The 27,996-nt window shown below is 40.9% G+C and overlaps 3 protein-coding genes and 2 long non-coding RNA genes across 8 annotated transcripts in view; 4 read left to right on the top strand and 1 right to left on the bottom strand.

Moving 5' to 3' along the window:
• LOC116926383 (unconventional myosin-XV) overlaps nucleotides 1-13,261 on the top strand; it is a 31,668-nt gene extending 18,407 nt beyond the window's left edge. Inside the window, 16 exon segments of the mRNA XM_045177271.1 lie at nucleotides 5-394; nucleotides 869-955; nucleotides 1,035-1,166; nucleotides 1,254-1,382; nucleotides 1,452-1,567; nucleotides 3,274-3,418; nucleotides 6,163-6,280; nucleotides 7,075-7,193; nucleotides 10,800-10,853; nucleotides 10,855-10,976; nucleotides 11,055-11,379; nucleotides 11,457-11,670; nucleotides 11,742-12,241; nucleotides 12,324-12,528; nucleotides 12,613-12,746; nucleotides 12,804-13,261. Coding sequence (XP_045033206.1) covers nucleotides 5-394; nucleotides 869-955; nucleotides 1,035-1,166; nucleotides 1,254-1,382; nucleotides 1,452-1,567; nucleotides 3,274-3,418; nucleotides 6,163-6,280; nucleotides 7,075-7,193; nucleotides 10,800-10,853; nucleotides 10,855-10,976; nucleotides 11,055-11,379; nucleotides 11,457-11,670; nucleotides 11,742-12,241; nucleotides 12,324-12,528; nucleotides 12,613-12,746; nucleotides 12,804-13,037 — 3,024 coding nt within the window. The 3' untranslated portion in view covers nucleotides 13,038-13,261.
• Nucleotides 13,262-13,876: 615 nt separating this feature from the next.
• Nucleotides 13,877-14,420, top strand: LOC123474748. The gene is made up of 3 exons (XR_006649766.1): nucleotides 13,877-14,055; nucleotides 14,110-14,253; nucleotides 14,315-14,420. It is a non-coding gene; the product is annotated as an uncharacterized LOC123474748 (long non-coding RNA).
• Nucleotides 14,421-18,608: 4,188 nt separating this feature from the next.
• LOC116926416 (medium-chain acyl-CoA ligase ACSF2, mitochondrial) lies at nucleotides 18,609-21,564 on the top strand. Its single transcript, XM_045177273.1, is given in 13 exon segments — nucleotides 18,609-18,769; nucleotides 18,894-19,080; nucleotides 19,135-19,263; nucleotides 19,325-19,575; nucleotides 19,646-19,767; nucleotides 19,845-19,936; nucleotides 19,995-20,143; nucleotides 20,212-20,380; nucleotides 20,448-20,555; nucleotides 20,611-20,762; nucleotides 20,831-20,972; nucleotides 21,043-21,153; nucleotides 21,224-21,564. Coding segments are annotated over 13 exon segments (1,857 nt in total). The 5' UTR covers nucleotides 18,609-18,650; the 3' UTR covers nucleotides 21,350-21,564.
• On the bottom strand, nucleotides 19,967-26,954 carry LOC116926368. Its single transcript, XR_006649767.1, has 12 exons — nucleotides 26,796-26,954; nucleotides 26,523-26,618; nucleotides 26,351-26,437; nucleotides 24,795-26,072; nucleotides 24,563-24,691; nucleotides 24,339-24,472; nucleotides 23,265-23,465; nucleotides 21,204-21,675; nucleotides 21,006-21,140; nucleotides 20,401-20,669; nucleotides 20,199-20,312; nucleotides 19,967-20,109 (listed from the first exon to the last, which is right to left on the bottom strand). It is a non-coding gene; the product is annotated as an uncharacterized LOC116926368 (long non-coding RNA).
• Nucleotides 21,929-24,878, top strand: LOC116926441 (medium-chain acyl-CoA ligase ACSF2, mitochondrial-like). Of its 4 annotated transcripts, XR_006649762.1 has the most exons (14): nucleotides 21,929-22,088; nucleotides 22,199-22,385; nucleotides 22,445-22,573; nucleotides 22,633-22,880; nucleotides 22,947-23,064; nucleotides 23,151-23,246; nucleotides 23,307-23,455; nucleotides 23,538-23,706; nucleotides 23,771-23,878; nucleotides 23,935-24,083; nucleotides 24,152-24,293; nucleotides 24,370-24,480; nucleotides 24,554-24,741; nucleotides 24,847-24,878. XR_006649762.1 is itself a non-coding variant. In XM_045177266.1 (13 exons), exons 1-13 carry the CDS (start codon nucleotides 21,967-21,969, stop codon nucleotides 24,671-24,673), a joined length of 1,848 nt encoding a protein of 615 aa, XP_045033201.1. In that variant the 5' UTR covers nucleotides 21,929-21,966; the 3' UTR covers nucleotides 24,674-24,878. The 4 variants fall into 4 exon arrangements, 2 of the variants coding, with proteins under 2 accessions (XP_045033201.1, XP_045033202.1); XM_045177266.1 differs by having other exon boundaries at nucleotides 24,554-24,878; XM_045177267.1 differs by having other exon boundaries at nucleotides 21,932-22,088; nucleotides 22,208-22,385; nucleotides 24,554-24,878.
• Nucleotides 26,955-27,996: the final 1,042 nt, after the last annotated feature.

Genomic DNA, 27,996 nt, shown 5'->3' with positions numbered 1-27,996 from the left:
TTAGTCGCAAGAAAATGGCCAGCCCTTCGAAGGCGTTGAATGGGATTCTTTCGACATGGAATCGGAGGAAGTGAAAACAGACGACGATGTCAACGAATCGTCTAACCCAATTTCGATGTTCAAACATCGCGAGCGCAGCGTCAGTCCCGTTCGCCAACTGAGGGACGTGAAAGCGACGCCAGGAAGTATTGGCAAACTGAAGATCAGCAGCGAAATGAGGGCCAAATTGGAGCTGGTGACGATTGCTCATCAGGCAACAACGAAACCGTCCAACGAAAGACCGCCGGAATTGAACGATCGCGCTGAAACGGGCGGCGTCCGGAAGCTGGAAGACAATCGCCGTCTAATGTTGCAGCAGCAGCTGAGCGGAAGAAAATGGGATACGGTCGAAGAAGTGGAACGCATCACCCGTAGGGTTTCGTGCGATGAAAGGACCGATTTGATCAAAGCCGTTCATCAGAGACCTCCCGTTAGTGATCGGCTGTCTTGTGTTCTTTCAATTCAATCGTTTCAATGTTTGTTTTACATGTGTCCCCCCAGGCTGATCAGGTGGATAGAGGCTCGTCGAAGTAGTGACATGTCTTCATCCAATACGCGATCGTCTCAGTTCGAAACGGCTGTCCAGCGGTCATCTTCTCCTCCAACCACTTATTATTCCATGCAGTAAAAAGAAAAAATGAAAAGAATTTGTTTATAACTTATCGGATTGTCCTGACCTAGTTCTCATTTATTTATTCATTTTTGAAGGGATTCCAACGCTCAATCGTTGTCCAACGGACTGGAACCGCGCCTGCTGGCTTCATTTCCATATCACGAAGAGCAACGTAAGACGTCCATTGATGACGAACTGGCTGCAAGGGCCCTGGAGAGCATTCACACCAAGTTGTACGGGCCTTTGAATGCGCCCTTTTTTACGTACAATAACGTGCCCTGGACACTTCACGTCCGCAAAGAGGTAAAACGCATTCCACCGCCTAGACATTCCGTTTGAAAACGATGTTAATTTGCGGATTGTGCCCCCTTCGGTTTTCCAGTTGTTTTCGCCGTCAGAAAATGCATTGGTTCATCCACTTGGACTGCACTTGATATTTTGCCAAGTCGTCCAGGATACGTACAACGACGCCTGTCTCAGGATCAACCGTGACGATCGTGCCAAGATGCAGCAGGTATAGTTTTACATTTCATTGGTTGTCTCTGTGGCTTGTTTGTTATCTAGAACGAATGATTTCCATTTTTCTCCTATTTTGGAGCAGATGTTGGACAATTACGGCATCACGCCCGAGAACGCCACCAATGGCCACCACAAAATTACGCTCAAGCGCAACGTTGTGGAGATGGCTAAAGAATGGCCGCTCTATTTCGCCCGTCTTTACCCCGTTTCTGTAAGTTGTTATTCTTCATAATCCATTGTTGATTCGCAACGCTGATATCATTTTCAATTGTTCCGCTAGGGGACTCGACAACACGCCGACGTTCAATTCTTGGCAGTGTCCCATTCTGGCGTCCGTTTGGTTAAGCGCCAACAGAACGGCCAATCAGAATCGTTGCACGTGCTGCAAGCCTTCGGGTAAGAGACACACTTTCCACCAACATTCTTTAGATTTAAATCTGGTCCTTTTTCGATGAATTGGCTGTCAAGAGAAGGTCCTGATATATCGCACCCTCGTCGTTTTGTAGTTAAGACGAGTTACCCGGTGACCTTTACCTATTGTAACCGGTTGTTGTTGACAGTCGTATCAACTCTACTTGTTTGAACTTAACGGTGGGTTGACTGCACTTGTTTGCCAGTTAAAAAAAGGAAACAAACCCCCCAAAAAGGCACATCTGTTTTACGTAAAGATACACGAAATAAGGGCCATCTCTATTGAAATTCTGCAGCTGATTCTTTTTAAAATGGGTCTCTTTTTTTCTTTTTACCCGCCCCGGAACAAATTGAATATCTTATCGACATAAATTGCGGAATGGCTGCCTGTTACGTGGGCTGTTGTGACAGAAAGAGGCGGCCCTCCTACCGGGTTTCGGGATTTCTTAACATGGCAGGCTCCCAACTGAGAAATTTGCTAAACCAATCAACATCTTCAGCTTTCCCTCGAACTCGTCTTCCTTTCGGATTTTTCTTTCCGCGCCCAGGGGATCTTTGTGAAATCCCCCAGACTCTACATTCATCTGACGAAGGAAATGACTCAACAAGCCCTTGAATAAAGACCCCGAAACGTTGATTGTTTCCCAAAGAATTGACACATCGCGCAGACTAAAACGCACCTATTTTTGGTTTCTTGGTGCCGTCATCCTATAGTTTGACTCATTTTCTATATACCTGTTCATCCGGTTGTCGTCTCCGGTTCTTGTTTTTTTCTTTTACCCTGTCGTATGTGAGGACAACCGTCGAGTTCAAGCGGTGCTCAGCGCTACTGAATCCACTTTAATTTCCTCATTCGTCAGACATTTCTTTTTAAAAAAGCTTCTAATGAAAATAACCAGTCCACGATTAAAGGTCGACCGCCGGTTTGGAACCTTAAAGGGAAAACAAAAAAGGTTAATGATCCTTTACCCACATATCCGGTCCGTTTTTTTTTATTCTCTTTTATTCGAATTTGGATAAAAGAGAAAAAAAAAGGAATGCTCTTTTTCCTATAGAACAATTGCGTGTATGTTTTTTTGTTTTCTTTTATTCACGTGTAGTTTGTTTGACGTTGTTACATCCTGTTGGATTGAAGAAGGCAAAAAAAAGGATGAGGCTATTGCATAAACAATACGTCGTGTGCGTATGTGGGTATGTCACACTCAAAAGAAAAAGGCAAAAAAGAGAAAGCGAGAGCGATGTATATAGGTGTATTATTCACTCATTTTATTATTGCGATCTTATTTCTGCGTGGCGCATCGTATCAGTCGTTCCTTTTTTTTTTTGTTGTTCCTTTTCCTTTATCTATTTTGTTTTGTGTTTTTCTTTACCTGTTGGCTTCTCCATGCCACCGTCCGTGAAAGCGCTCTGTTGCACGGTGAGTTACACACCCAGAGAGAGTAAGGGAGAAGGGGAGGTAGGGGCCTATTGGAGCCAGTCGCTTATTCACCTGAGCACACGAGTCGAGTCGTCACTCTTTCAACTGAGACTAGCCAAGTTAGACGACAAACTGGAAGCTTCTCTTTGTTTTCAATTCAAAGTGCTTACGTGTCTTGTGAGTTGTGTCTCCTTGGAGGCCATTCGACGAAAAGTGTCCATTTTTTTTTTAAACTAAGATTTCTTTGTATTGTTTGTTTTTTTCTGACGTGCAGCTTTAGTGATATTTTGAACGTGACAACTCCGCGATCGAGCAACTTGCAGATTACTCTAAGAACTGGCGGACCGTTGCAGTTCTACACGCAACGAGCCACCCTCATCAGAGATCTCGTTCATCGCTTCGCCAACGAAGCCGAAAAGGTACGTTCCATCAGCTGTTTGCTTTTTTCATAGTCTATTCCAAGTATTTAGACGTCACGTTATAGCGAACAAACAAACAGAAATGCCGAAAATTGCGATGATTCTTTTGAAAAAGCGACCGACAAGTTTTTGCTTTTCTTTCTCGTTTTTTTTCTCATAATGGAATAAATCAGCCGAGCCCAAACGTGACCGAAGCAAATAAAAATTACAAAAACAAAACAAACGTGCAGGAGGTAATTGAGCGGGGGTAGTAAGGTGGGCCGAGCTCTTGTAATGCAAAGGCACGTCATCTTTTTCTTTCTTTCTTTCTTTTTAAAAGGCCTATATTTTAAAGCTTTGGCATTCCGACAGCCCAACTAGAGGGGGAAAAAACAAACTGAATGATAAATTATAGGCACGTAAAATACATTACCCTGAGAAGTGGAACTGTTAGCCGATTCGATAGGGAAAGAACACGAGGAAATGAAAAATCATGGAACATAAAAGCGAATAATGCCTTAAGGATACAGCCAACAGGAGCGATAACTAGTCGATGGAACCAATCAAAAACTGAAGCAAACGAGTTGCTGGAATTTTCTTACGACAAAAAAAAACAAAACAAACAAAAGTCTGCAGGAAATGTAACAAGGAAAATCTTCCTTGTTGCATTAGCATGATTGGAAAATTAAAATACAAGGGACAAGGGAGCGTTCACCGGATACGCTTGTTTCCATCTCCAAGTTGCCCCAACTCGTTCGACAACTCTTTTCTACTACCGTAAAACAAAATATTTGCCTCCCTACCGTTCCAGCGACTGTGGGCTAATCTCGTACGGGTTGGTAGCTTTCTTACGAAAGAACTTAACACGAATTTCTCTGAACAGGTTTGTTCACTTCAGTTTTTTACCGATATTCAGGTAAAATGGTGGGCTGATTTTAAATGAAAGTTTGTGCGGTTGTGTTTTTTGTTTTTTTATTTTCGAAATCTGCATCGTTTATTGGCCGAACTGTCTCGTCATGTTTGGCCGGCAGGGATTCGATTTTAAGGCCAACCTTATTAAATGCAGAGTGGTACCCTTCAATTATCTTAACACCTTTAGAAATAGTATGTATATTTTTTTTACTGAGCAACGTAATGCACACTTCCCCACGAATAACAAAATCAAAGTGGTCAAGCTTGTCTTTGCGGCTGTGCGCGGTTCGTTATTAAAACTAGTCTACTGCACCTGCGGTTTGGGACAGTGCGTGAGTTGTATTGCCATCACGATTAGGGCGGGGTCCGCAGCATGGCCTCTAGCTTCTTTATGGATTGTCGGTGGGGGGTTGGGATCCGATCTCTAATAGGCCGCCATGTATACTTGAAAATACATGTACTGTGTAATCATTAAGCCATTTTCTCAAATTCCATTTTTGAGACTTTCACCCAACTCGCTCCCCTCGTTCGCAATCTTTTGTGTAACCGAAAACAATTACAAAAGGAAAAGATACGATCGTCTTCAATAGGGCCTTCCATTTTGAAGTGCATCCGCACACTAACTCAACCAGTAGAGTCCTTTTTCAGTCCTCCATTTAAGGATGGCATATTGTAGGAGCCAAACTGGGAGAACAGAAACACTTTCTATGTTTACACAAAATTAGTGAGGTATGACAATACCTCATTGACACGAGTGAAAGCTGAGTGTCGAGATTAGCATGCGCACTGTATCGGTTTTGGGCTCTGTGTTGATTGGGGCGTGAAAGAAATAAATCGGTGAAGGGGAGTAGGCATTGCTTAAATGACGTCACACTTGACGACAACAACACAGCTGGTGCACGATGGGAAACAGATGCTCAATTTGCGTCCAATCGAGACAAGGCGAAACGGTTTGTTATCGCCGATAGTTATCGATTGATGGCTGTCAGATTCTCGGTTGTTCTCTTTTGTTTTCTCTTCATCAATCTCGTGCCGGCAATCAAGTGAAATGATGCAACCGATCGCAGCAGCTTCCTTATTGATTATCTTTTATAGCGTTTTCGATGCTAGACTGGGCTTGCTTTCTCTCGATAATCCTGCGACTCTTTTTTTCCTACATTGAATGCAGATAAAAGCCTTTTCATCGTCTTCACTCACAATTTGCGACATACAAGGGCCATGTCAACTTTCTAAAAAAAAATAAATCATTCACCTAAAAAAACCTCAATTTGAAAATTGTATAATAATGAAAACGTAAAAAGAAATCGCTATAGAACGGAATCGTTCAATCAAAAGCTTCGGGGTTCATCCACCGCACCTCCCCAAGTGTTTTAATTTCGTTAGCGATCGTCTCTTTTACGAGATTGCTCTTGTTGTTGCTTAACACGATACACGAGGATACGCGTAGTCATAAAGACGGATTTGGGTTTTTGATCTTGTTTCAATTAACGCTCTAACGGGTTCTATTGGAAAGATGTATGGGAACGTTTCATTCTCTTCAGAATTCTTTTCCATTTTGGTGGGCTCGTTCCTTTTTTGTGTGTTCTGGTTTGACGTAATTGCGCTGCTGTTCTTCATGAAAGGATTATTCACAACCGCATTTGGTGTTTTCACGATCGATTCGGTCGAGTTCCGAAGATAAACGCACCCTGGCGGTTTTTGAATTTTTTTTTTTTCGTCTTGCGGTTTAAAGTGACGCATATGCCATCTGATGTCGTAAAACGGCGCACTCTTTTATACGATCCATTTTTTTCTTTTATTTTGAGCTGTTTAATAATCAATCATTTTAATGTGATTATTACTGTGTCAAATAGGAACCGTTAGAGTATGTGAAAGCGGTGGCCAATTACGTCACTCGCGAATCGACCCTTCTCAGTTTTCATAAAGGAGACGTCATCCAGGTCGTCCGCGACGAGCAATACGTCGACAAAGGTAAGACATTGTTTAACCGAGTTTTGCTTTATACGTTATAGCACTTAGATTGGCGATCAAATTTTTGTAGAGATTATCATTTTGTTTTTCGGTTTTTATTGGCTCGAGGCCATCCCGCTATCTAAGAAAAGCTATAACTATTTTTTTTTTATTTCCTTCGTTTTAATTCTTTGAGTGATATTGCCGCATATTTTATTACGACATTCAATCTTTAATAGTTTTTTTTTTGTTTTTGTTTTACGTTTCACTTGGGTTTTTGGGTTGTAATGGAATTACAAGAAGTTTTGATGGCACATTCAATCGCAACGGGAGTCGCGGCAATGGCAGCCGAGCGTTTCTTCCATTTTTTTTTTTCAGAAGGGGATTGATTGAAATCACGTAGAGGAATGCTCCGTTATATTCATGGGTTGGTTCGAATTCGGGTCAAGTAGGTCTACATAATGTTGCAGCACGAAATACAAAGTCATTTTGTTCTTTTTTTATTATTATTATTTATTTATTTTTTTGGTTAACCGGAGAGCCCCCTAACGTGCGTGTGTGTCAAATGGCTGCACGATTTGATTAACGATACATTGTGATTTGACGGGGAAATGATTGCCCGCATATGAAGCCTAGAATTGAAAATTGTATTTCAAACTGGTGTTTTTTTTTTATTATTCGCTCTTCGTATGTTGTGTGCAACAAAATGTGTTTCGCTTTTGAAAACGACTGTTGGAAAATGATCTCACGGTCGGATGATTTATTTCATATGTTTGTCTTTTTTCCTCTTTTTTCTCTGCAATTTTTACAAACAGGCTGGATGTTTGGCAAATTAGACGGCCGCGTTGGAATTTTTCCGGCCGATTACGTTGAACCGATGAGTCGCGCCGAGGCCCGCAAGATTTCTGCATCTTCATCGCGCCACACCAATCAGGTACGTCGAACTCTTTCCTTCATTTCATCCTGGCTGTATTTTCCCCCTCATCCAAAAACGCAGACACCCGTCCCTCTTACCTCAACAACTTCCGCACTGGTTTCCTCAGAAGTCACCCACAAAAATGCTAATGACGCTTGACGATCATTTGCTCAATGTCCTCAAACGATAATCGAAGTTCCGGTCAAGGAAAAAAAGGCTTCGTATTTTCTCGTAGATCACCTCGTAATGCGAACAAATTCCCGCCCGTCTAAACGATCCGTTTGGACGGAGATATTCTTACTCGCCAACATCACACCGGGTCATCTTTTTAGCGGCTAACGGTATCGTCCGCTCTGCAGAAACGTGCAAGAATTGCGACTGATAATCTCACGAAACCTGCATGCCGCCGTAGCACAGATGGTCAATAACGACAGCCTGATGTGTGTGCATAGTAGTAAAGAAAAGAAAAGGAAAAGAAAGAAAGAAAAAAAAACGGAATCAAGTGTAGATGTACTTACACACCGGCTGGCCCCGTCTTTCGGTGTGTAAGAAAACGTTATGAGGAAGAACTTTCGTTGAGCTTGCAGAACAGCTGTCGATGAGATTTTTTCCACCTTGAATTCTGATTATGTTGCGGCCCTGACGAGCCAGTGATCGTCGGAAGAGCATCGGCGGTGGATGTCATGTCTTCAAACTCTCTTTTACAGCTGGAAAATTTCTAGTTAAAACAACGAAAAGAAAACGGAAAGGGAAAATGATGTCTGCAATGAGTGAATCGAATTTGAATCCAACCCGATTGAAAGGGCATCATCGTGTGCGTTTCGAGCAATCGTGGGTGGAATTATCGTCATCGTTACGCAAACGGACGGCCCAACGCCGAACGGCTATTACGGAATCCGAACGCTCCGACTCTGAATGGCTTTATCGGAGCTCGTCGGGCTCGGAATCGAATTCTTCGTCTGCTATTCACCTGCAATTGTAAGTTACTCTGCCAAAGTTTTAAACACACACACACACACAAAGAAGTGCCGGGATGAAATGCAACCTCGCAACTACACGATATTTGATTTCCATGGTATTTGTCTGGTTTTTATTTTTTATTTTATTTTTGAATTTATTTGTTATCCGCTATTCGAAAACGTGATACGGCATCAAATTTAATCGGATGACACGCATCTATAGCGTGTCAAAGAGAAGTCGAATTTTTGAATCGGGAATTTCAATTCTTTTTAAAATTCTGGATCCAACAGTACATTTTTTTTAACGTGTGTAATTTTATGGTCGTACCTTGAATGTTTATGACTAAAGGAAAAAAAAGAATCACAGTTATTCGATAAATCTGAGTGGTGAGGTACGCGGAGCTTTTTCTTTTCGTTCATTGTCGTGAAAACATGAGAGAATATAGTTCGGGGTTGTAGACCCGGCACTTTTTTCTTCTTGACACAGAAATGCAAGGCACATAGAGAGGAGAAGAAAAGAAAAAAACGTCATGCTCGATTGATGTTTCTTATTGTATTTTCATATTTTGTTGAAAAAAATCCAAACAGTAACGACAACAACGAAAATCTTGGCAATTTTAACGGTCGAACACCTGTTGCCGCACCGGCTCTCATCTCCTACGGCGCTGAAGAAGGAGGAGCCCAACTGCGAATGGCATCACTAGACACACAAGTAGGAGAAGAAGAAGAACGTCAAGAAGGGCTCCAGGGGCTGTTTAAGAACCCCGAAAAGCGTACGTTTGTAGCACCGAAGCCACCCGTGCCGGTTGAGCGGCGTCGGCAACGCTCGCAGAAGCCGGGCGACGAGAATCGCGTGCCGGCCATTCCGACCATTAGCAGCAGCCTCCCGTCGGAGCAAATAACGGGGCGCCAGATAGTGGACTTAACGATCAATTCGCCCTGGCTGACAAGTGCCGAAACGGCGGCGTTGGCTCACTCGGTCACCGTATACGACCGAGTTAAGACGTGCGAACAAGAGCGGCAAGAACAAGAAGACGCCGCAGAGTGGCGTAAGAACAACAAGAAAGTTCACAATCAATGCGGATTCTTCCGGCAAATCCTCTCGGAGGAAGAAGTGATCTACGACATGCCCAATCATTACAAATCGTCGCCGGAACCGCTGCCGGTAGAAGAGGCCATTTACACGGAACCGTCTTTGCGTTCAGTGTGCAGCAGTACGTTGACCGGTTTCGGCCAGAGACGGCCCACGCTCGGTGCGGTTGCGTCATCTGGCGATGACGACGTTCGTTGAATCGTCTCATTATGCTGATGCGTTTGAACGTTGCGTCAGTTTGCTAGACCACAACTATGAAGAAATGGATTTCGATGAAGACGAGTGCGAAAGACATCCGTTCCCTCTGCCGATCGAATCGAGCGACAACACCGAGTCCGGATTCAGTGACGGAAGCAAGAGTAGCCGACCGGAAGGTTATTCCTCTTCAGACAGTGGGGCCAGTCTGACGATTCCGCCCGGATTGGCTCGATCCAGGGCTGCTTTGTTTGAATCTATCGCGCAGGCTAACCGACGCGTTATTAGTCCGCGCGGATCAAAGAGATTGGTTCAAGCCCTCGGCCCACAATTGGCCCTCTATTCGATGAATTCTTTGCCGCCGGCGGAAGTATTCCAGTCGATCAGAACGAAGAGCAAAAGCTGCCCGCCTTCGTTGAATGCCGTTAACTGGTCGATGGATGCGTGCGTCGAAAACGACGGATTCTTCATGGAATTCGCCAATCAACGCATCGCTTTACCTGACCCAGCTAGCCCCACAACAAGCTGTTCTTCACTCCCATCCGGAAGCGAGGCATCGTCAGCAGAAACTGAACTAACTGACAGAAGCAAATCTAGCCGCAAAGTTTCGTTCGTTTTGGGACCTGGCAGGTCGACGACCAATCGCCTCTTGTGTCACAAAGTTGTGGTGGACGAGGAAGACCCACCTTTGACAGCCCGCAAGGGAAAGTCTATCAGCAGTACGTCAACGTCAAGTTCGGCTGCTGTCAATTTTGCCCGTTTCTTCAAGCAAACATTGACGGTCATCGGCCGTTGTGGCACCGAAAGTCAGATATCTGATAACGATAGTCTAATTTCTCATCCGGCGGATGATCTTTTGAGTCAGTCGGACTTGGAAATGTTCTGCAAATCGAGCAGCGAGAAGCGTTTGCGAAAGGACAGTGGGATGGATATGACGTCTCCGGACGCTTCGCTGTGTGACAGCACCCTGGACATGGACGACATCGATGCAGCTCTGGCTATTTTAGGAAATCAAGGCCAAGGCTAAATCGCGTCATGCCAGCAACAAGCCGACCGAAGCGATCCAAAATGTTGGTTCCGACGCTTGCTCTTCGTCTTCGGATGGAAGCGATATGGATTCCAGCAGCTGCTCGTCCACTAGTTCATGCGAATCCAGCTGCAATTTGACCGACTGTTCAAGTTGGACGGGTGACTGCTGTTGGACGAGTGAACATTTAACTTCGTCTGATGTAAGCGAAAGCAATAAAGGGGAAATCTGATGCCTTGGAACCAACCACCGACCCATCCATGTTCATCATTGCTTTGTTTTGCCCTCATTTACATCATCTTCCATCTACAACAATTGTTGATATCTGTCATTTACTCTGGTCTTTGTAGGATGATTTATACAGAGTGGGGGCAGTATCACCCGGACCCCACCACGACACATCGCTTGGATATGACCAGTTCAGATAACTCCCGTTTGGACGATCCAGGAAGTCCGACTCAACCTAACGATGGGAAACATTCTCTACTTCAATTCGCCCTCTACCACTTCCGGCAAAGCCCAGAAAAGTAATAAGAAGTTTTCCTTACTCTCATCAGAGTGCAGTACAAACATTTTTTATTTATTTATTTATTTTTAAATAACAGATTCGAAATGTTGCGCCATGATGACACGCTGCGTTCCGGAATTGGCGACATGCACAACGTCAGCAAATCTGAGAAGAAGAAGAGCAAAAACAAGAAATCAAAGGACCGGCCAGAGTCAGTGGCCGGCGCCGACTGGACATGGAAAGAACAAGTCGATCTGGTCAAGTTCACTAAATCACCTATTCAGGCTTCACTTTTACAACTGGACTCGAACGAACTCAATAAGTTGGCTTTGGAGGGTTTCCTTTCCATCATGAAGTACATGGGTGATTACCCTATGGCCAAAGGACAATCCGAAGTTGATAGTGTATATACCATTCTAATGGTACGTGAACTGGAATTTGGATTTAGCAAAAACGAATCGGGCATTCCATTAAATGTGACCTTTTTTTTTATTCGTAGAACTGTCATAAACATGAAACGCTTCGAGATGAGACCTACTGTCAGATCATGAAACAAACGACTAATAACAAGTCTTCACGTCCGGATTCCTGCCAGCGAGGCTGGAGACTCTTTTCCATCACAGCCGCTTATTTCAGTTGCTCCGAAGTGTTGAAACCTTACTTATTCAAGTACTTGGAGACGGCTGCTTATGATAAACGAAGAGCTTACCACGGTACGTTACGCAATAAATATTAGAAAGAGTTTGTTGAGAAACAAATTAAAAACTGCACATTTCTTTCATAGGTACCGCAATGGTGTGTTTACAGAACTTGCGCAAAACTCTGCGCTATGGTGGCCGGAAGAATGTGCCCAGCATCGAAGAAATCACAGCAATAACGGCTGGTCGCAATTCGAAACGTCAAATGTACAGGCTTCCTGGCGGTACGGAGCGGGTGATAAACACAAAATCAACGTCAGTCGTCCAGGACATAATCGAGGAGATTTGTGGAGTGATCAACGTGCGATCCGAACAGGAAATGGAAGAATATTCGCTGTATTGCATCGTGGAAGGTGATACGTTCACCATGCCACTGGCGCGTGAAGAATACATCCTCGACGTCACTACTGAGCTGCAGAAGAATCAGCAAGTCTACTACCTGATTTTCTGCCGTTCCGTCTGGCACTATCCAATGCGTTTGGACAACGCTCTGTACATCGAGATCGTCTTCAATCAGATTGCTCCTGATTATCTCGAAGGTTTATTGCTCGTCATGCCCGGCGAGCAAATTTCGCAGGACTGTGTTGTAAGTTGGTATCACTTTAACAAATTCAAAGTTGATGTAATAAAAATGCCGTTTTTTTGTTTTGTTTTGTTTTAAATTATAGTATGACATTGCAAAAGTTGCTGCTCTGCTTCATCGCGCAGCAGATTTAGATCACATGCCTACTATGAAAGAGACCAAGTATCTGTTACCGAAGCCTGCTCTCTCTGTTCGCGACATCAAACCTCCACAGTGGGTCAATCTGGTGCAGAGCTCGTGGAAAGAAGTTGAACATTTCAAACCGTCTCAGGCCAAAGCTCAAGTTCTAGGTCTGTCTCTCTTTTTCCTGCCTGTGTAAATTAAAGCCATGATTTTACAACTAATGAAATTGCGTTTTACTATGATGCTTACAGAGGTGTTAGAAAAGTGGTCGCTTTTCGGTTCGAGTTTCTTCGCCGTCCGGCGCGATGCAGATCCGGCCGAACGATCTGAACATATTTTAGCGCTCAACCGGAATGGTGTTCACTTCCTTGACGTCATTACCCACGTAATTTAATTCTATTGTACTTGGGGAAACGTCATATTGATCTTCGATTTCTAATAGGAAACTTTGATGCATTATCCTTATTCCGAGGTTATATCGACTCGCAAAGTCAAATCGGAAGAGGGTCCCCTTTTCCTGGACATGAAGTGCGGAAATTTGATGCAGCAGCGCGTCACCCGCATCCAAACGGATCAAGCGCACGAGATATCCCGCCTGATCCGGCAGTACATAACCATCCAGCAACGCATTCAGCAGCAGAGTGTTAAGGAGGAGAGTAATTTGGCTTCACGCTGATTCATTTTGCCTGATTACTAAATATCTTGGTAAATAAAGATAAATGCGCAAGCAGAGTAATGAAAAAATAAAGAAAGATTACAAAAAAAAATAAATATAAAATAATGAACAAACATTGAAAGAAAATTCTTTCATCTTAGCCCTCTTTGAAATATTCTACGCTCCTATCGGCAATTGTGTAATTTCTTTGTAAGATTGGGACTAATATACCATTTGTCATAGTATGAGAAGTGTTCTTTAGTTGCGATTTTTAATACATATCGCAACATCTCATGCATGAAATTTCTGTGTTTTTTTTTTCGTTTTCGTTTACAAGCTTTTCATTCCGTTTTATTAAAATCTCGTAAAAACTATAGTTTATTAGTTATTCAATTTCAAATTTTCCCTATGAGATTATGTGAAAATGACATGTACCAATTGTACCATCGACCCCGTTTTTACGATATTTCTCTCAACAGCTGGCGATAGCGGTAATAGAGGTTCACTTACAGCATTTTGTTTTCATTTATTTTTTAAACGGGACATTTAACGAGAAAACCAATGACCAAATCAAAATTACCGTTCAATTTTGGTTACACCGTGGGATTTTTGTCGAATTCCAAGAGATGTCGTTTTTTTCATATTTTGACAAAAAGTTGAAAATTTAGTTCAATTTGACTTGGAAGAAACAGTATGAGTTATTTTTTTACAAGAAAGTCGGGCTTACTTCGCTTATGGAAAGGTGGGAGGGTTTCAACTTTCAAGTTTCGTTTCAAAGTGGGTGGCGCCTTGACCATATTTTCTAGACATCTAGGGGAGAAATAACTAACTCCATAGAATTTTTATGGGCACGTCAGCTATCCCGTCATATGTTTCATTTCGCGTGGCTTCGGACTGAGGCTGGATGCTTAAATGTACGTGTCTCCTCTTGAAATTCAGGATGGATGCTTAAACAGCCGCCTCTCTTCTTGAAATTCACCACCGATTCCGTGTTTTTTGAGTTGCATCTTTGAATTCAATCAATGCAGAGTTGTCACAGGTATTATGGCAAAAATTCATGTCAAAGAAACATTGTACCACATTTATTTTAAAGTTTTAAAGGAGGAGCATGGCTTGGCTTTGCTAACACGTTTTCATTCCGTTAGTCTAATACACCCATTTTGTACTAAAGGTGATAAGTAAAGAAAGTAGTTCTATATAATCTTTTTCCCTATCTAGATCTCGGAGATTCTTGAAGGTGACATGTAATGTTAGAATTTATTGTTAACAGATAAAAGTTTTTGTAATTTTACTTTCAGGTCTTCGGGATGTACCTGATGTACTGTGGTGGCTGCAGAATCATTCAGTGACAGAGAGGAATGCTATTGTTGTTCTGTTAGTTAAATACAAGATTTCCAGTATTAATCTTGCATCGGTGGATTATTAGCTCACACACAAGAAACAAAGACAAGTTCAAGATGAATTTGGTCTTGACATTGTTCTTTACTGGCTAGTTGAGTTTGTCACATCTGTCACAATCATCATCTAATGATTCGACGATCGATTCCGTCGTTTCGATTCTGTCACAATCTCACGTCACATACATTGCAAGTCAAGGAAATCCTTTAATCTGGAATATTCTTTAACAGTTGTTGTTTGATGGTTCTTTGAGGGGTTTTTTAAAGACAAAAAGTGAATGTCTTAGTTGGATTGTAAAAATCGACGGTTTGAAATTTAGTAAAATCGATTGATAAAACGATTTATCAAATTATAAATATCTATAATTTTAAAATATTTTATATCGTTAAATGAAATACAAAACAAAGTAAATTAAATTTGAATTGTTTTTATTGTCCCACCTCCACCCAACAATTCCGCCACTATTTTACATAATTTACATTACATACATTATTACATACATATAAACACATACAAATATACATAAATATACAATTAACAAGTTAACCCGTTGGCTGCCAGGCCATGCAACCCGTAGGTTGCTTAAACTACTATTGCTACGCATCACGTCAGAAGGATCGCGAACAAGATGGGACTTGTCCGAAGACAAGTCCGGGCTGGCACGGTGATAGAAACCATTCCGGGAATGCACACCCCTGGAAATCTATCACCGCGCCGACAAAGAGAAGTCCCTACTGGTGCATTGCCTATGGCGCCTAAAGGCGCGGCGACTGTTCCCCCCATGGCCATGGGGCAGAACAGCGCCCGGTCCCTACAAGCTACAAAAAAAATGGGACGCAAACGGGGTGGCAGCCAACGGGTTAACTTACACATAACAATACAAATACAAAACAAAATAATACCAAGCCGACGATCCACGATGAACTCCTTCCATCGCCGTGGGCTGTCTGCTAAGCTGCATCCTTTTTCGATGGACTTTTCCGTGAAGGGCGAATGCGAAGACGGCGATAGGGCAATGGCGAAGGTAAAGGCGAAGACGGCGGCAATGGCGAAAACGGCGATGAGAGGATGGAGAAGGCAAAAGCGAAGACGGCGATGAGATGATGGAGAAGGCAAAGGTAAAGACGGCGATGAGACGCTGGAGATGGCAAAGGCGAAGATGGCGATGAGACGATGGCCAAGGCAAAGGCGAAGACGGCGATGAGACGATGGCCAAGGCAAAGGCGAAGACGGCGATGAGACGATGGCCAAGGTAAAGGCGAAGACGGCGATGAGACGATGGCCAAGGCAAAGGCGAAGACGGCGATGAGACGATGGCCAAGGCAAAGGCGACGATGAGGCGGCTACCAGGACTGTCTTTTTTATTGACCCTGTGTAATAGATGTAAAGAAATAAGATAAAATAACAACACAAGAATAGATAAAAAAGAGATCAAAGTATGATTATGGTTTGCTAGGATTTTAAAAATGACAAAACTTAAAACAAAAACTAGCTTGAGTTGTTTCCTAGAATTACTGGGAGCATAATGATGAAACTGAATGAAGGCAGGGAATGCTACTTCTGTAAAAAAAGAATCTTTTGCTAAATGATTATCAAACATTCCATATCTTCAATCTCCTTTCAACAAGTATGTCACAAACAGTTGTCATAATAACTATGCTAGTTGAATGAAGATTCAAGAAGTTCAAAACAGGGAATCTAGTACAACTGAAGTATCACAATATTGAATACAAAGATGAAAAAGGTTATTAAGCCATTTAGTTCTCTAGATATAGATAAAAAAGGCAGATATGTTAAATAGTAATAGCTCAGCTAGGAGGCTCGAGCATGAAACAGTTCAGCCAATCCTTTTAAGTCTACTCATGATTCTATGCGAGAGACTCACTGCCAAGTAATACTCTAGCATAAAATTTGCCAATAATATTTCTGCTATGCTCTGAAGAAGAACTGGGGGACATTAAACCTCTGAAAAATCAGAAGATTGCATTTTCAAAGCACCAGCTGGGCGTTGGCTTGCTTGCTACCTGCATTCAACTTATCATTGCTGGTTAACATAAGAGGCTTCCACCTTCTTAACTCTAAAAGTAAAGCAACATAGTAACGCCTGGATAAAAATAATGATTACAGGTTACTTACTCGTTAGTATAGATGCACAAAACAAGGGAAAAACTTGAAAAAACAACAGAGCGAAAATGTTTACATGTCTACGTAGCTAATGGCGGACATGACAGACGACGGTAGCGTTCAATCTTTGAGGTTTTAATGCGAAGCAACAAAGGTTTTAAAAACCTTATACAATAGGCATTCTGGAATATGGAACACACTCGTATATGATCGACTTGATTTTTAACTTAGGGTGCCTTACTGTCTTTTATGCACGGAATTGTATTTTCGGAAGTGTACCGGAAGTAACGAAGAACTTCAGAACTACAAAGCACACAACGAAACGAATCAGAGACTTGTAATCTCCACACAATTTGGGACACAGCGAATAATTTATATTACCAAAATAAAAATACTGAATTTTGGCCAGATATGCAAACTTTTTGGTATGTAATCCTAACACACGAACTCTACTCCAGATTGTATGAGAATCACGAAAATGCGGTCCTTTTTTATTGCAGACTGGTTAGTATGGCACAGAGAAGAAGTTCCCTTTCATCTCTGGTGTGGCATGTAAATCTGTTTGTTTGGGTTTCAATATGGACTGAATTACAACTTTGTAAAATTTGTTGTCTTTAACTGATGGATATAGCCATGGTGAAATGTTAATTGTGATATTACATTAAAACAAGCAATGAAAAGATGTTTAACAGTTAGCGAGATTAACGTCATTAGATGTTGTTTGATGCTGTATTGGCATTTGACCATTCTCTACATGTTTTCTTTTTTTGCAATTACCACTGTAGGGAGGGAGCGGGGATACATTTTATCACGAAGGAACAATCCAACGTGGTTGTCTGTCATTGGTTTATGATCCCTGGCGTCTTGCTGTCAATCTTGGTATCCTGCGATTCTTCTTCTAATTATATCCAAATGAGAAATGAATGAAAAGGGTAAAAAAAGGAAAAACAGACAAATAAATGAAAAAGGTTGAATTTGGACGGAAAGACCAACATCTACTTAATATAGCAGATCCGAATTTACTATACCAAAGATGGAAGATGGGATGAATTCACGACAAATTATCGGATCGCTCGAAGTGGGATTGGCATATTTCGAACTAGAGATCAAATAAAACGGTTAGTTAGACTTGTTTTCTGAATTGTTTGCTTTAAATATTTTTTTTTAAAATCAAATAATAAAATATAGCAAGACGATTTGTTCCTAACTTTCAAAAGATTTCCATATGAAATTATATATATTCCAAGTTTGTTATTATAATATAACTTTTTGTAATGAGAGATCTGACATGATACCTTTTCATTTTAAGACAAAATGTTTTAGTACATGACACATTCATCACAGACTACGAAGTATTCTGTGCTTTCATCATGCCATACGGTACCATGCTGTTTACATGACAACACATACAATGTTCTAGCGAAACAGAATTGCAACTATTATAGCTGGTTCAGAAGAAAAATTATAAATACATTTACTATAACGCATTCTAAACAACTCCACCATAATAACTAACGCTACTCATCAGTACTGATGTTAGCACATATTGATTTCAACGGCATTTCGAACCTTAAGTTATCATTCCCTTTTCTTTACGTTAAGGTGCTTCAATCGGGAAATTAGTAGCAAAATCAATTCAGTATCAAAATCTTTCTTGTAAGTAAAAGTCCGGTGTTCTTCGTTTTTAGTGGCATGGGTATTTCCTTTGCATACTAATGATCTTACTAATGTGACATCTTAACACGGAATGAATCTAGCGTATTACATACATAGTTCTAACCTTTAGTTGAGGAACGGAATTTCTGTGTTGGGGGGGGGATACAGCCATTCAACTTTGAACCGGATGCCAGAACATTTGAACATTCCCAGATGCCAGAATTATATTCTCCGCATGATCTTGGCATCTGAGAATTTTGACTTAAACAGAAGGAAAACGCGAACTTTGGATTGTTCGAAACACCATTGAAATCAATACGAGCGAACGTGGATTCTGATAAACAGTGCCAGATAACGGCTCAGAGGAGGGGCTTAGAATATGAGATAGTAAACACACTTAATCTATTTTTTTTACAACTCGCTATAGTAGCTGCAAAGCTGTCCCACTGTAACATCATGATTATGTGTGGTCATGCAAATAGTATGGTAATGTCCGCGGTGATAAAACTGGGCCAAACCAACATTTTACGCCGTCAATTGAAAAGAAATCATATTAGATTTTTCTTCACATCAAGGTTTGATTTGCATTTCAAATACGATACGATTTTAAGTTCACTTCCTTTAGACATTAACAACTTTCCCTCATCTATCTGGGGAATATTGTTAACAACGTAGAGATGACTTTACATTTTTCTCAAGGGTATTCGGATGTCAAATAAAGGAAAAACTCAAAACCAGTTATTTAAGTGGACCACGAGATGTACCTTTGCTCAGGCTAACTTTGGGCCAATTGTTGCAACAAGCTGCGGATCGGTTTGGAGACCGAACAGCTACCGTATTTGTTCACCAAGACATCAGAACTACGTTCCATCAAGTGCTGATTGATGTAAGAATAAGTGAATATTCGAACTGGACTAGAAATAATCACTGTTCCATTCAGGCGGATAAGGCAGCTGCTGGACTTCTCTCATTAGGATTAAACCGTGGCGATCGGATTGGCATTTGGGGACCTAATTCGTATGAATGGCTGCTAACACAATGGGCCGCAGCAAGAACATGATTAATACTTGTAATCCTGCGTATTGCATTTTAAAAATCTATAATACAATAACGTTTTCCCTTACTATCAGGTGAATATAAATCCGGCGTACCAGGCTGGAGAACTACAGTATGCGTTAAACAAAGTTGGAGTCAAAGCCTTGGTTGTGGCAAAGACGTTTCGAAAAACGAATCTCATGGACATCTTACGTCAGATAGTTCCACAGCTTTATACATCCTGCACCAATAATCAACAAGAACTTGTCGATGAATTACTAATCTCAAGTCCTCTGGTACCTACTCTAACAAGAGTGATTGTTTTATCAGATCATGTACAAAATAGGTCAGTGATAAGTTCTTATCATAATCTGAATCGATTATAATTCACTATATCTTACTTAACTTGTTTATAGTGGAGCTTTACGATGGCAGGATTTGATGGATTTGGCCACTCCAGCTCTGATCGCTGAAGTCAATAATCTCCAGCGAAAGATTCAGGTGGATGAACCGGCTAACATTCAGTTCACTTTGGTAGACCACCATTTTTTTTTACCATTTTTTTTTTACCATTTTGCCTACTATCAATTACCATGATAAACTCATTCTTTTTTATGTCAGGAAATCCCAAAGGAGCAACGCTTTCACACTCAAATATTGTCAATAATTCCTACCTTGTTGGAATGAGAGTCGGGTATCACCAAAAGGTTTAAATGCTTGCGAGATTGATTGGCAGTAGTTTTCAACCGTGGTTTCCTTGGTCAGCCGCACACCATCTGTGTTCCTGTTCCACTCTATCACTGTTTTGGATGCGGTCTCGGGGTGCTGGCTGCTGCTTCACATGGGGCTACTTGTGTTTTTCCCAGTCCTGTCTTCAGCGCTAGAGAGGCAGTCAAAGCAGTTCATAATGAGAGGTTCAAAATTAAATATATTTTGTAAAAAAAAAAAAAGGGCAGAGTAATAACATACTATTTCATTGAAGATGCACATCTCTGTACGGAACTCCGACCATGTTTGTCGACATCCTAAGCTTGCCGGATTTGAAACAATACGACCTGAAAAGCCTGTCCACAGGTATTATGGCTGGGGCACCATGTCCGGAAGAAATAGCCAAAGGAGCCATAAATGATTTACATATGAAGGATTTTGCGGTATCTTATTAAATACCTACATCTATTGGTCGTAGATAATGATTAATTGCTTAAATTTCCTACAAAGATTTTGTACGGAATGACGGAATGCAGCCCAGGTACGTTTGTTACGTTACCGACAGACAGTTTTGAGGTACGGTGCTCCACTGTTGGCTATCCTTGCGAACACGTTGAGGTAACGTGCTTTTTTTACATCCAACTTGCTTCATAGATAACGGTTGAATTTGAAGGTAAAAGTCGTCGATCCTGCGACCAATGAAATCCTACCTATCAACACTCCAGGTGAAATCTGTACAAGGGGGTATAATACTATGTTAGGTTATTGGAATCAACCAGACAAGACCAAAGAAATCATCAGCGAGGACGGATGGATAAGATCCGGGTGGGAAGTGTCATTCTTGGCATAACTATGTCACCCCTTTTAACTGATTTTGTTTTGGGCAATATTAGAGATATAGGAGTTCTTGACGAGAATGGGTACGGTAAAATTGTTGGAAGGATTAAGGATATGATTATACGTGGAGGAGAGAACGTTTACCCACGCGAAATTGAGGAAATCCTTCACACCCACCCTTCAGTCCAAGAAGCCCAGGTAAACAAAGTGAAAAGCAAACATTAGTCCTACCTTAAATAAACATTGAAATTTTGAATTTATGAAATAGGTTGTAGGAGTTCCTGATGAAAGACTGGGTGAGGAAATCTGTGTTTGGATCCGTTGCAAGTCTCAGACTACTGCCGATGCTATCGAGTTGTAGAACTTCTGTGCAGAAAGGGTAATTATTAGTTACTTCCATAAATTATATCACAAGTTTATAACTAATACGTTTGTATTGAAAATGACAGATGGCCTATTTTAAAGTTCCTAGATATTGGATGTTTAAAAAGGAATTTCCCCTCACGGTGACCGGAAAAGTACAAAAATTCGTTATGAGAGAGCTTTCTGTAAAAGAATTAGATCTTAAAACATAAAGAGCGGATCTTCTAAAGGGTGCAAAGAATTTGTAGCTTGTCATATGGTCACATTGAATCGTTCCAAGCGACTTCTAACACAAAATGACGAAATCTAACAAATATATATATATCTACATTGAATTATTTAGCATGGAAAGGAATAATTTTTGCTTCAATCTCTTACCCTATTCACCCCCTTCCGAACCAATAAAATCTATAGTTCGGTATTCTCACATTGCCTGTTCTTTTATTTCACTTCTGATACATCTTTTGATCCACGATGCAATGCGTCCTTGTTTCTTCTTTGATCGCAAATAAATTTCGTTTCCTCCATAGTTAGGCATCTATTAAAATACAAAGAATAAAACAAAAAGATTAAGTATTAGAAAATTACGGAAACAAACAAACAACTTTGTGATTTCATACACAAAAGTTATCGCACCCTTCACGACGGTAGCGTTGCGGAGAATCGACCGAAGGTTAAGCAACTACCACTCAGTGCTACCAGCATAGGCATTTAAAAATAGAAGTAAAGTTGCAAAACCATACTGTTAGTATCACTGTGCCTTGAGAAAAAAGCTGTTTGTAAACACGAAATTCAACCAGTTGCTGCAAACGCAGTCACCGCAGACGCCATGCTGACGGGTTATCTTCGAGGCATTGATAGGTTTCTCTATTTAAGGAAAACAGCAAGTTCAATTCCTTTAAGGATTGGATTAGAAGGAAATAAACGCAGATCTATCTACACAAATGAAAGGTACACGTAAAACCTTTTAATCCAGACCCATATTTAACTATTGATTGAAAACAAACGATTCCAAAGAGTTCTAATACGTATTGGGAACTGACTTTGCCCTTTATTCCAAGGACATCTAGCCGCCAGCAACACGAAAAACTTAAAACGAGCTATTTGAGTGGACCACGCCATATTCCTTTGCTTAGGTTAACCTTGGGCCAGTTGCTTCAGCAAGCTGCGGATCGATTTGGAGACCGGACAGCTGCTGTGTTTGTCCATCAAAACATAAGAAAGACATTTCATCAAGTGCTGATTGAAGTGGGATCGGATTTTTTGAATGTGAAAAAAGTTCAGCGATTATTATTATTATCTTTAAGGCCGATAAAGTAGCCGCTGGACTGCGCTCATTAGGTTTGAAACGTGGTGATCGGATCGGAATCTGGGGTCCTAATTCTTATGAATGGCTACTGACGCAATGGGCAGCGGCAAGAGCAGGACTGATTCTTGTAAATACGTGATGTTTTCCTTTTCCTGAGCTAAGTCTAATTCTTTTGGAAAATCACAGGTGAACGTGAATCCAGCATATCAAGCTGGAGAACTACGCTACGCGCTAGAAAAAGTTGAAGTTAAAGCTTTGGTAGCGGCCAAAACTTTTCGTAACACGGACCTCATAGATATCTTAAGCAAGCTGGTTCCGCAACTGGATCGACAAGGTGCCACCGATAACGTTTCCAATGGTGAACTCCGCGTTACTAGCGATGCGGTACCAAGCCTCGAACGAGTGGTTGTGCTATCAGATGAACCCCAAAACAGGTCATTTTCTAACAAGTAAATCGACAAATGGGCCTAATAAACGAATAGAAATTGGCTTTTTTCTAGTGGGGCGATAATTTGGCAAGATTTGATGAACATGGCGACTCCAGCTCAGGTGGCTGAAGTTCACAATCTTCAGCGAGAAATTCAGGTTGATGAAGCGGCTAACATCCAATTCACTTCGGTAAGATTTTTTTTCTCTTGGCTTTCAAATAGATACGCTTTGTTTGTTTACTTAAAAGGATCAATTTTTTTTTTTTTTTACCTAAGGGAACAACAGGAAATCCTAAAGGAGCAACACTTTCCCATTACAACATTGTCAACAATTCTTATTTTGTTGGACTGAGATTAGGCTATGACAAAAAGGTAAAAAAAAATATTTACCAGATAAACTAATTAACTGGAACAAGGTGATGTTGATTACAGCTCCAAACGATTTGTGTCCCTGTTCCACTGTACCATTGCGCTGGATGTGTGGTTGGCGTATTAACCGCAGCTTCACATGGAGCAACCTGCGTTTTTCCAAGTTCTGTCTTCAGCGCAAAGGAGGCAATCAAAGCAATCCATCACGAAAGGTTGGTATTCCTGAAACTCAAACACAATCAATTATTTGAATAAAAAGATAGAATTTGCAAATTTGAAAAAACAACAACAAAGATGTACAGCCTTGTATGGCACCCCTACAATGTTTGTCGACATCCTCAATCTGCCTAACTTGAAAGAATACGATCTAAAAAGCCTGTCTACGGGTATTATGGCTGGAGCACCGTGTCCAGAAGAAATAGCCAAAGGAACCGTAACTGACTTGAACATGAAGGATTTTGCAGTACCTTGTTAAATAAGCTATGCTTCCATGTTTCAGAATAATGATTAGTGCATTTCAAACGAAGATTTTATACGGAATGACGGAATGCAGCCCGACGACATTCATGACATTACCTACGGACAGCTTCGAATTGCGCTGTTCTACAGTTGGCTACCCTTGCGAACACGTCGAAGTAAACTGCAGGTTTTAACACCCAATTAACTTGATCAATATGGATTCAATTTTAAGGTGAAAATCGTCGATCCACAAACAAATGAAATTCTGCCTATCAACACCCCAGGAGAAATCTGTACAAGAGGATACAACACTATGTTAGGGTATTGGAATCAACCAGACAAAACTATCGAAGTTATCAAGGACGGATGGATACACTCCGGGTATGATATGCAATTGTTGCCAAAAGAAATTCGCCTCTTTAAACTAATTTCGTTTTGAATGAACCTAGAGATATTGGAGTACTCGACGAGAACGGCTATGGTAAAATTGTTGGAAGGATTAAGGATATGATTATACGTGGAGGAGAGAACGTTTATCCACGCGAAATTGAGGAGATCCTTCACACCCACCCTTCCGTCCAAGAGGCACAGGTTAACAAAATTCAGCCTCAACATAATATGACTTTGAAATCTTACCTCTGCTTGCACATGTTTATTTATGAGTTAGGTTATAGGGGTGCCTGATGAAAGACTAGGTGAAGAAATTTGTGCTTGGGTTCGAATTAAGTCCCAGGCTACTGTAGATCCTCTTGAACTGAAGAATTTTTGTTCTGAAAGGGTAAACATTGAATTATTTAATTGCTGAATTGGTATAGCAGCTTAATAATCAAACATAACTGTGTGAAACACAGATGGCTTACTTCAAAATTCCTCGATACTGGGTGTTTAAAGACAAATTTCCCCTCACTGTGACTGGAAAAGTGCAGACGTTTATCATGAAAGACATCTCCATTAAAGAGCTAGGTCTTTAATAATGGGAAATTTGCAATCTAAAACAGTGGAAAAGGAGTAAAGACATTATCACCTTACATCGATGGCGGTAACAAATTACTGAATTATCAAACATACGACGAGAATACGACAATAACTTACCTTTTGACAATTTTCACTTTCGATTTTGAATACTCTAATTGCCGTTACAAAGCTTGGTAATAAACGAAAGAAACTTAAAAAAGACAACTGTGACCACACCACGGAGCGCGCCGAAAAAATATTTCACACCACGTGTTCAGAAGAAAAAGTATCCATGAAGCAGGTTAGGACTGTTATTCATAATCGTCCTGAATCCTACACATCGCTCGCTACAACCAGCCTTTCCTTCGAAAATCACAACTTCATCATGATTTTAAAAGTTTCTAACAGGTTAACGATCATTTTAATTCTTTTCATCAGTCGAAGGTCTTAGATCTTGAGATAATCTTCCTTACCAGACAGTGGACACAGAGCACAGACACAGGTGTGAACTCGTAGAACGCAGACTACCTAATGAAATTTTGTGTTCATCGGGCGAATTTCCTTTGATTTTGTCATCTGGCAACTATGCCGCTTTCATTCAGGTATTATTGGGACTAGTGTTAGAGACTTAGGGGAGCACTAAAATGAACTGTCAGTTTTCTGTTTGTATTCATTAACTGGAAAATATTGATATCAAAGAGACTTAGGGGAGCAGTAAAATGAACTGTCAGTTTTCTGTTTGTATTCATTAACTGGAAAATATTGATATCAATGTGTCCATCTTCATCACGTTTTTCATCTATAAGTATTTGTATTAGTATTAGAATTCGCAAAAAATGGCTGGAGTTAACAAGTTCGTCAATAGTTGTGTGGCGTGTGGTAGTGCCCTAAAATGGATTCCGGTTGTTTTTATAGTTACTGTCATAGTATGGAGTTATTACGCGTATGTTGTTCAACTTTGCTTCAGTAAGTATATTCTCATAAGTCCCGGAACTTAATTGGTACATTAAACTTTTCTCTGATTTGTTTTAATGCAGATTTTTCTGTATCAGTTGTCCAGCAAGGTAATAGTTTATCTTATATTACAGACTTTCTCATACACGTGCAATAAATTTCACTAAATTATTTTCCCAGTTTTTTACCTCATGATATACCATGTTTTATTGGTATAAAAATATTGATTAGTATTTCTTTACTAGAACTGCATGAATATAATTGCTTATCCTGCAGCAAATTTGTTCTGGAGGGAAAATGTTGTACAAAACATAACAATTAAATTTCTATAGGGAAAACCAATTAGCAGAATATATAACACAGCCATATGATTACTTTCCCAAATTAACTTTAGGGTGTGATGCGGAAAACCCTTTATTAGTGAAACTGTCACCAATTCCCATTGGTATAGACTTCTTGTACCTATATCACACACAAAAGAAGTTACTATCACATTATTTGATAAGGGAACAGAATGTTGCTTCCTTGCCAACCCTACCAACCAGTTTTGTTGCATTGTACTTGTATTTAAGTGCATGCAAGCAAAGTTAAAAAGCAAACATTCTTGTAGCTTTAGACAGGTACTTACAACATAAAGTAGAAGAAGCAGGATTTCTTAATCTATCACATGATTTGTACCATACAGTTTGTCATCCTGATCAACTATTATGTAAAACTTTGTTAAAACATAATGAATTCACCTTTCAAATGTTAGATCCAATTGATTCAAGATTGTTCGATATTGATTATAATTGCAAACAATATGGCATGGAAGAATGATGTTTAACCTGTAGAGAAATGCAACACAGTTAACATCTGGAGCCAAATCATTAAAAAATCAAGCTGTTCGAGATGGGCTAAGTACTTATCTACATTTTATTCAAGCTGTCATTAAAGAGTAGCTTTCAAAGGAAGATTAACGGGTATTAATCCCAACTTCAAAATCGGGCTTCCGTTGGTTCGTGTTCTCTAGGTAAGGCAAACCAAAATAGGTAAAACGTGACTATGCGTCTCAGGTGTAGCTCGTCACTTTAGACGGTAGATATTTATGATATGATGAACAAACTGTTCCCATTATCCATGCAACCGCATCAGCTGAAGTTCAGCAACACCAGAAAATGAATAAAGATTTATAATTTCATTTACCTATCAAGCATTCTTTCCCTCATGGGTCGTGGCACGTACGCCATGAACTCTGCTGGTCACATACTGACTTACGTTTGATACCACCTAGCGGCAAAATAAGGAAGCCATCAAGTGGGGAAACCATTATCCCCATCTATCGGAAAGTTAACTTAGATCCCTCATCCCTATTCCCTATAGAGCAAGAGCGAAGCGCCTACCCCCTACTATTTTACGAACGCACCCTACTATTTTAAGAGAGAAATTGCGGCTGGCGGCCATGTTTGTATCTCGATGTAAACATGGCTTCCAGCCGCAAAAGCTATCTTAAAACATAGCCTTCTCTATTTAGGAAGCCGAAAGGAACGCTATCGCTCACGTGTGGGAAAAGTGAAGCACATTTTGCTCACCTTTCCTCCCATTTCCCTTCCTCCAAGTGGACCCACGGGAGCCATCTGGTGATAAAAATGATGTAGGGGGGGGGGAATCACCCGGATTTATGAGCGGTAATTTATGAACGCCCCATTTATATTTTGCCGTGAGGGATTTTAATGACGATGTTACACGGAACGGCATGCATTCCTGTTTATTGCATATGTTCATTCGCAGCCATTCAACACGTGCAGCCGTACAATAAAGTTTTTTTTTGAACGAATTCATATCGATCGAAAAGTTAACTTTTTAAAATCGCCACTAGGCGATAAAACGGCTCCCGTGGGTCTACTTGAAAGATGGGCAAAATTGGAGGTAGGGAAGCCAAAATTGCTTCCAAAAAAAGCCCAAACCTTTCGGCTTCCTAAATAGAGAAGGCTATGTCTTAAAACACCAAGGTGCGCTCGTAAAACAATGGGGGTACGCGCTTCGCTCTTGCTATTTTAGAAACTTATAATGTCTCATTTTTTTTATTCTGTGGTTTTACCATGATATAATAGCAAGGTACACGATCGCCGTGATACGGTGAATACAAGGTCACTGGTAAGACTAACCCCCTATGGCTGAAACGGTGCTATCGGTGCAGCACCGATTATAGCACCGTTCCGCACCGAAAAAAGAAATCCCCGCACCGAACTTCCCCGATTCATTTTTATCGGGGAAGCTTAGCGGTATCCCCGATTAGAATGTGATCGGGGCCAGAACTCGGAACGTCTATCCCAGTGCCAGAACCAGAGTCATAGATTATACTTTGTAATCTGTAGTGTGTTTGTAATCTGCCAGAACTATCAGA

This window comes from Daphnia magna, linkage group LG7 (assembly GCF_020631705.1).
Source record: "Daphnia magna isolate NIES linkage group LG7, ASM2063170v1.1, whole genome shotgun sequence".
In the NCBI taxonomy this organism is placed as follows: domain Eukaryota; kingdom Metazoa; phylum Arthropoda; class Branchiopoda; order Diplostraca; family Daphniidae; genus Daphnia; species Daphnia magna.
The sequence above is the reverse complement of the archived record's forward strand: the minus strand, read 5'-3'. Positions and strand labels throughout refer to the sequence as shown.

Coding starts and splice junctions, on each gene's coding strand:
- LOC116926441 (XM_045177266.1), top strand. CDS start 21,967: ATGCTGACGGGTTATCTTCGAGGCATTGATAGGTTTCTCTATTTAAGG. Junction 22,089..22,198: donor TCTATCTACACAAATGAAAG/GTACACGTAAAA, acceptor CTTTATTCCAAG/GACATCTAGCCGCCAGCAAC. Junction 24,294..24,369: donor CTTCCGTCCAAGAGGCACAG/GTTAACAAAATT, acceptor TTTATGAGTTAG/GTTATAGGGGTGCCTGATGA.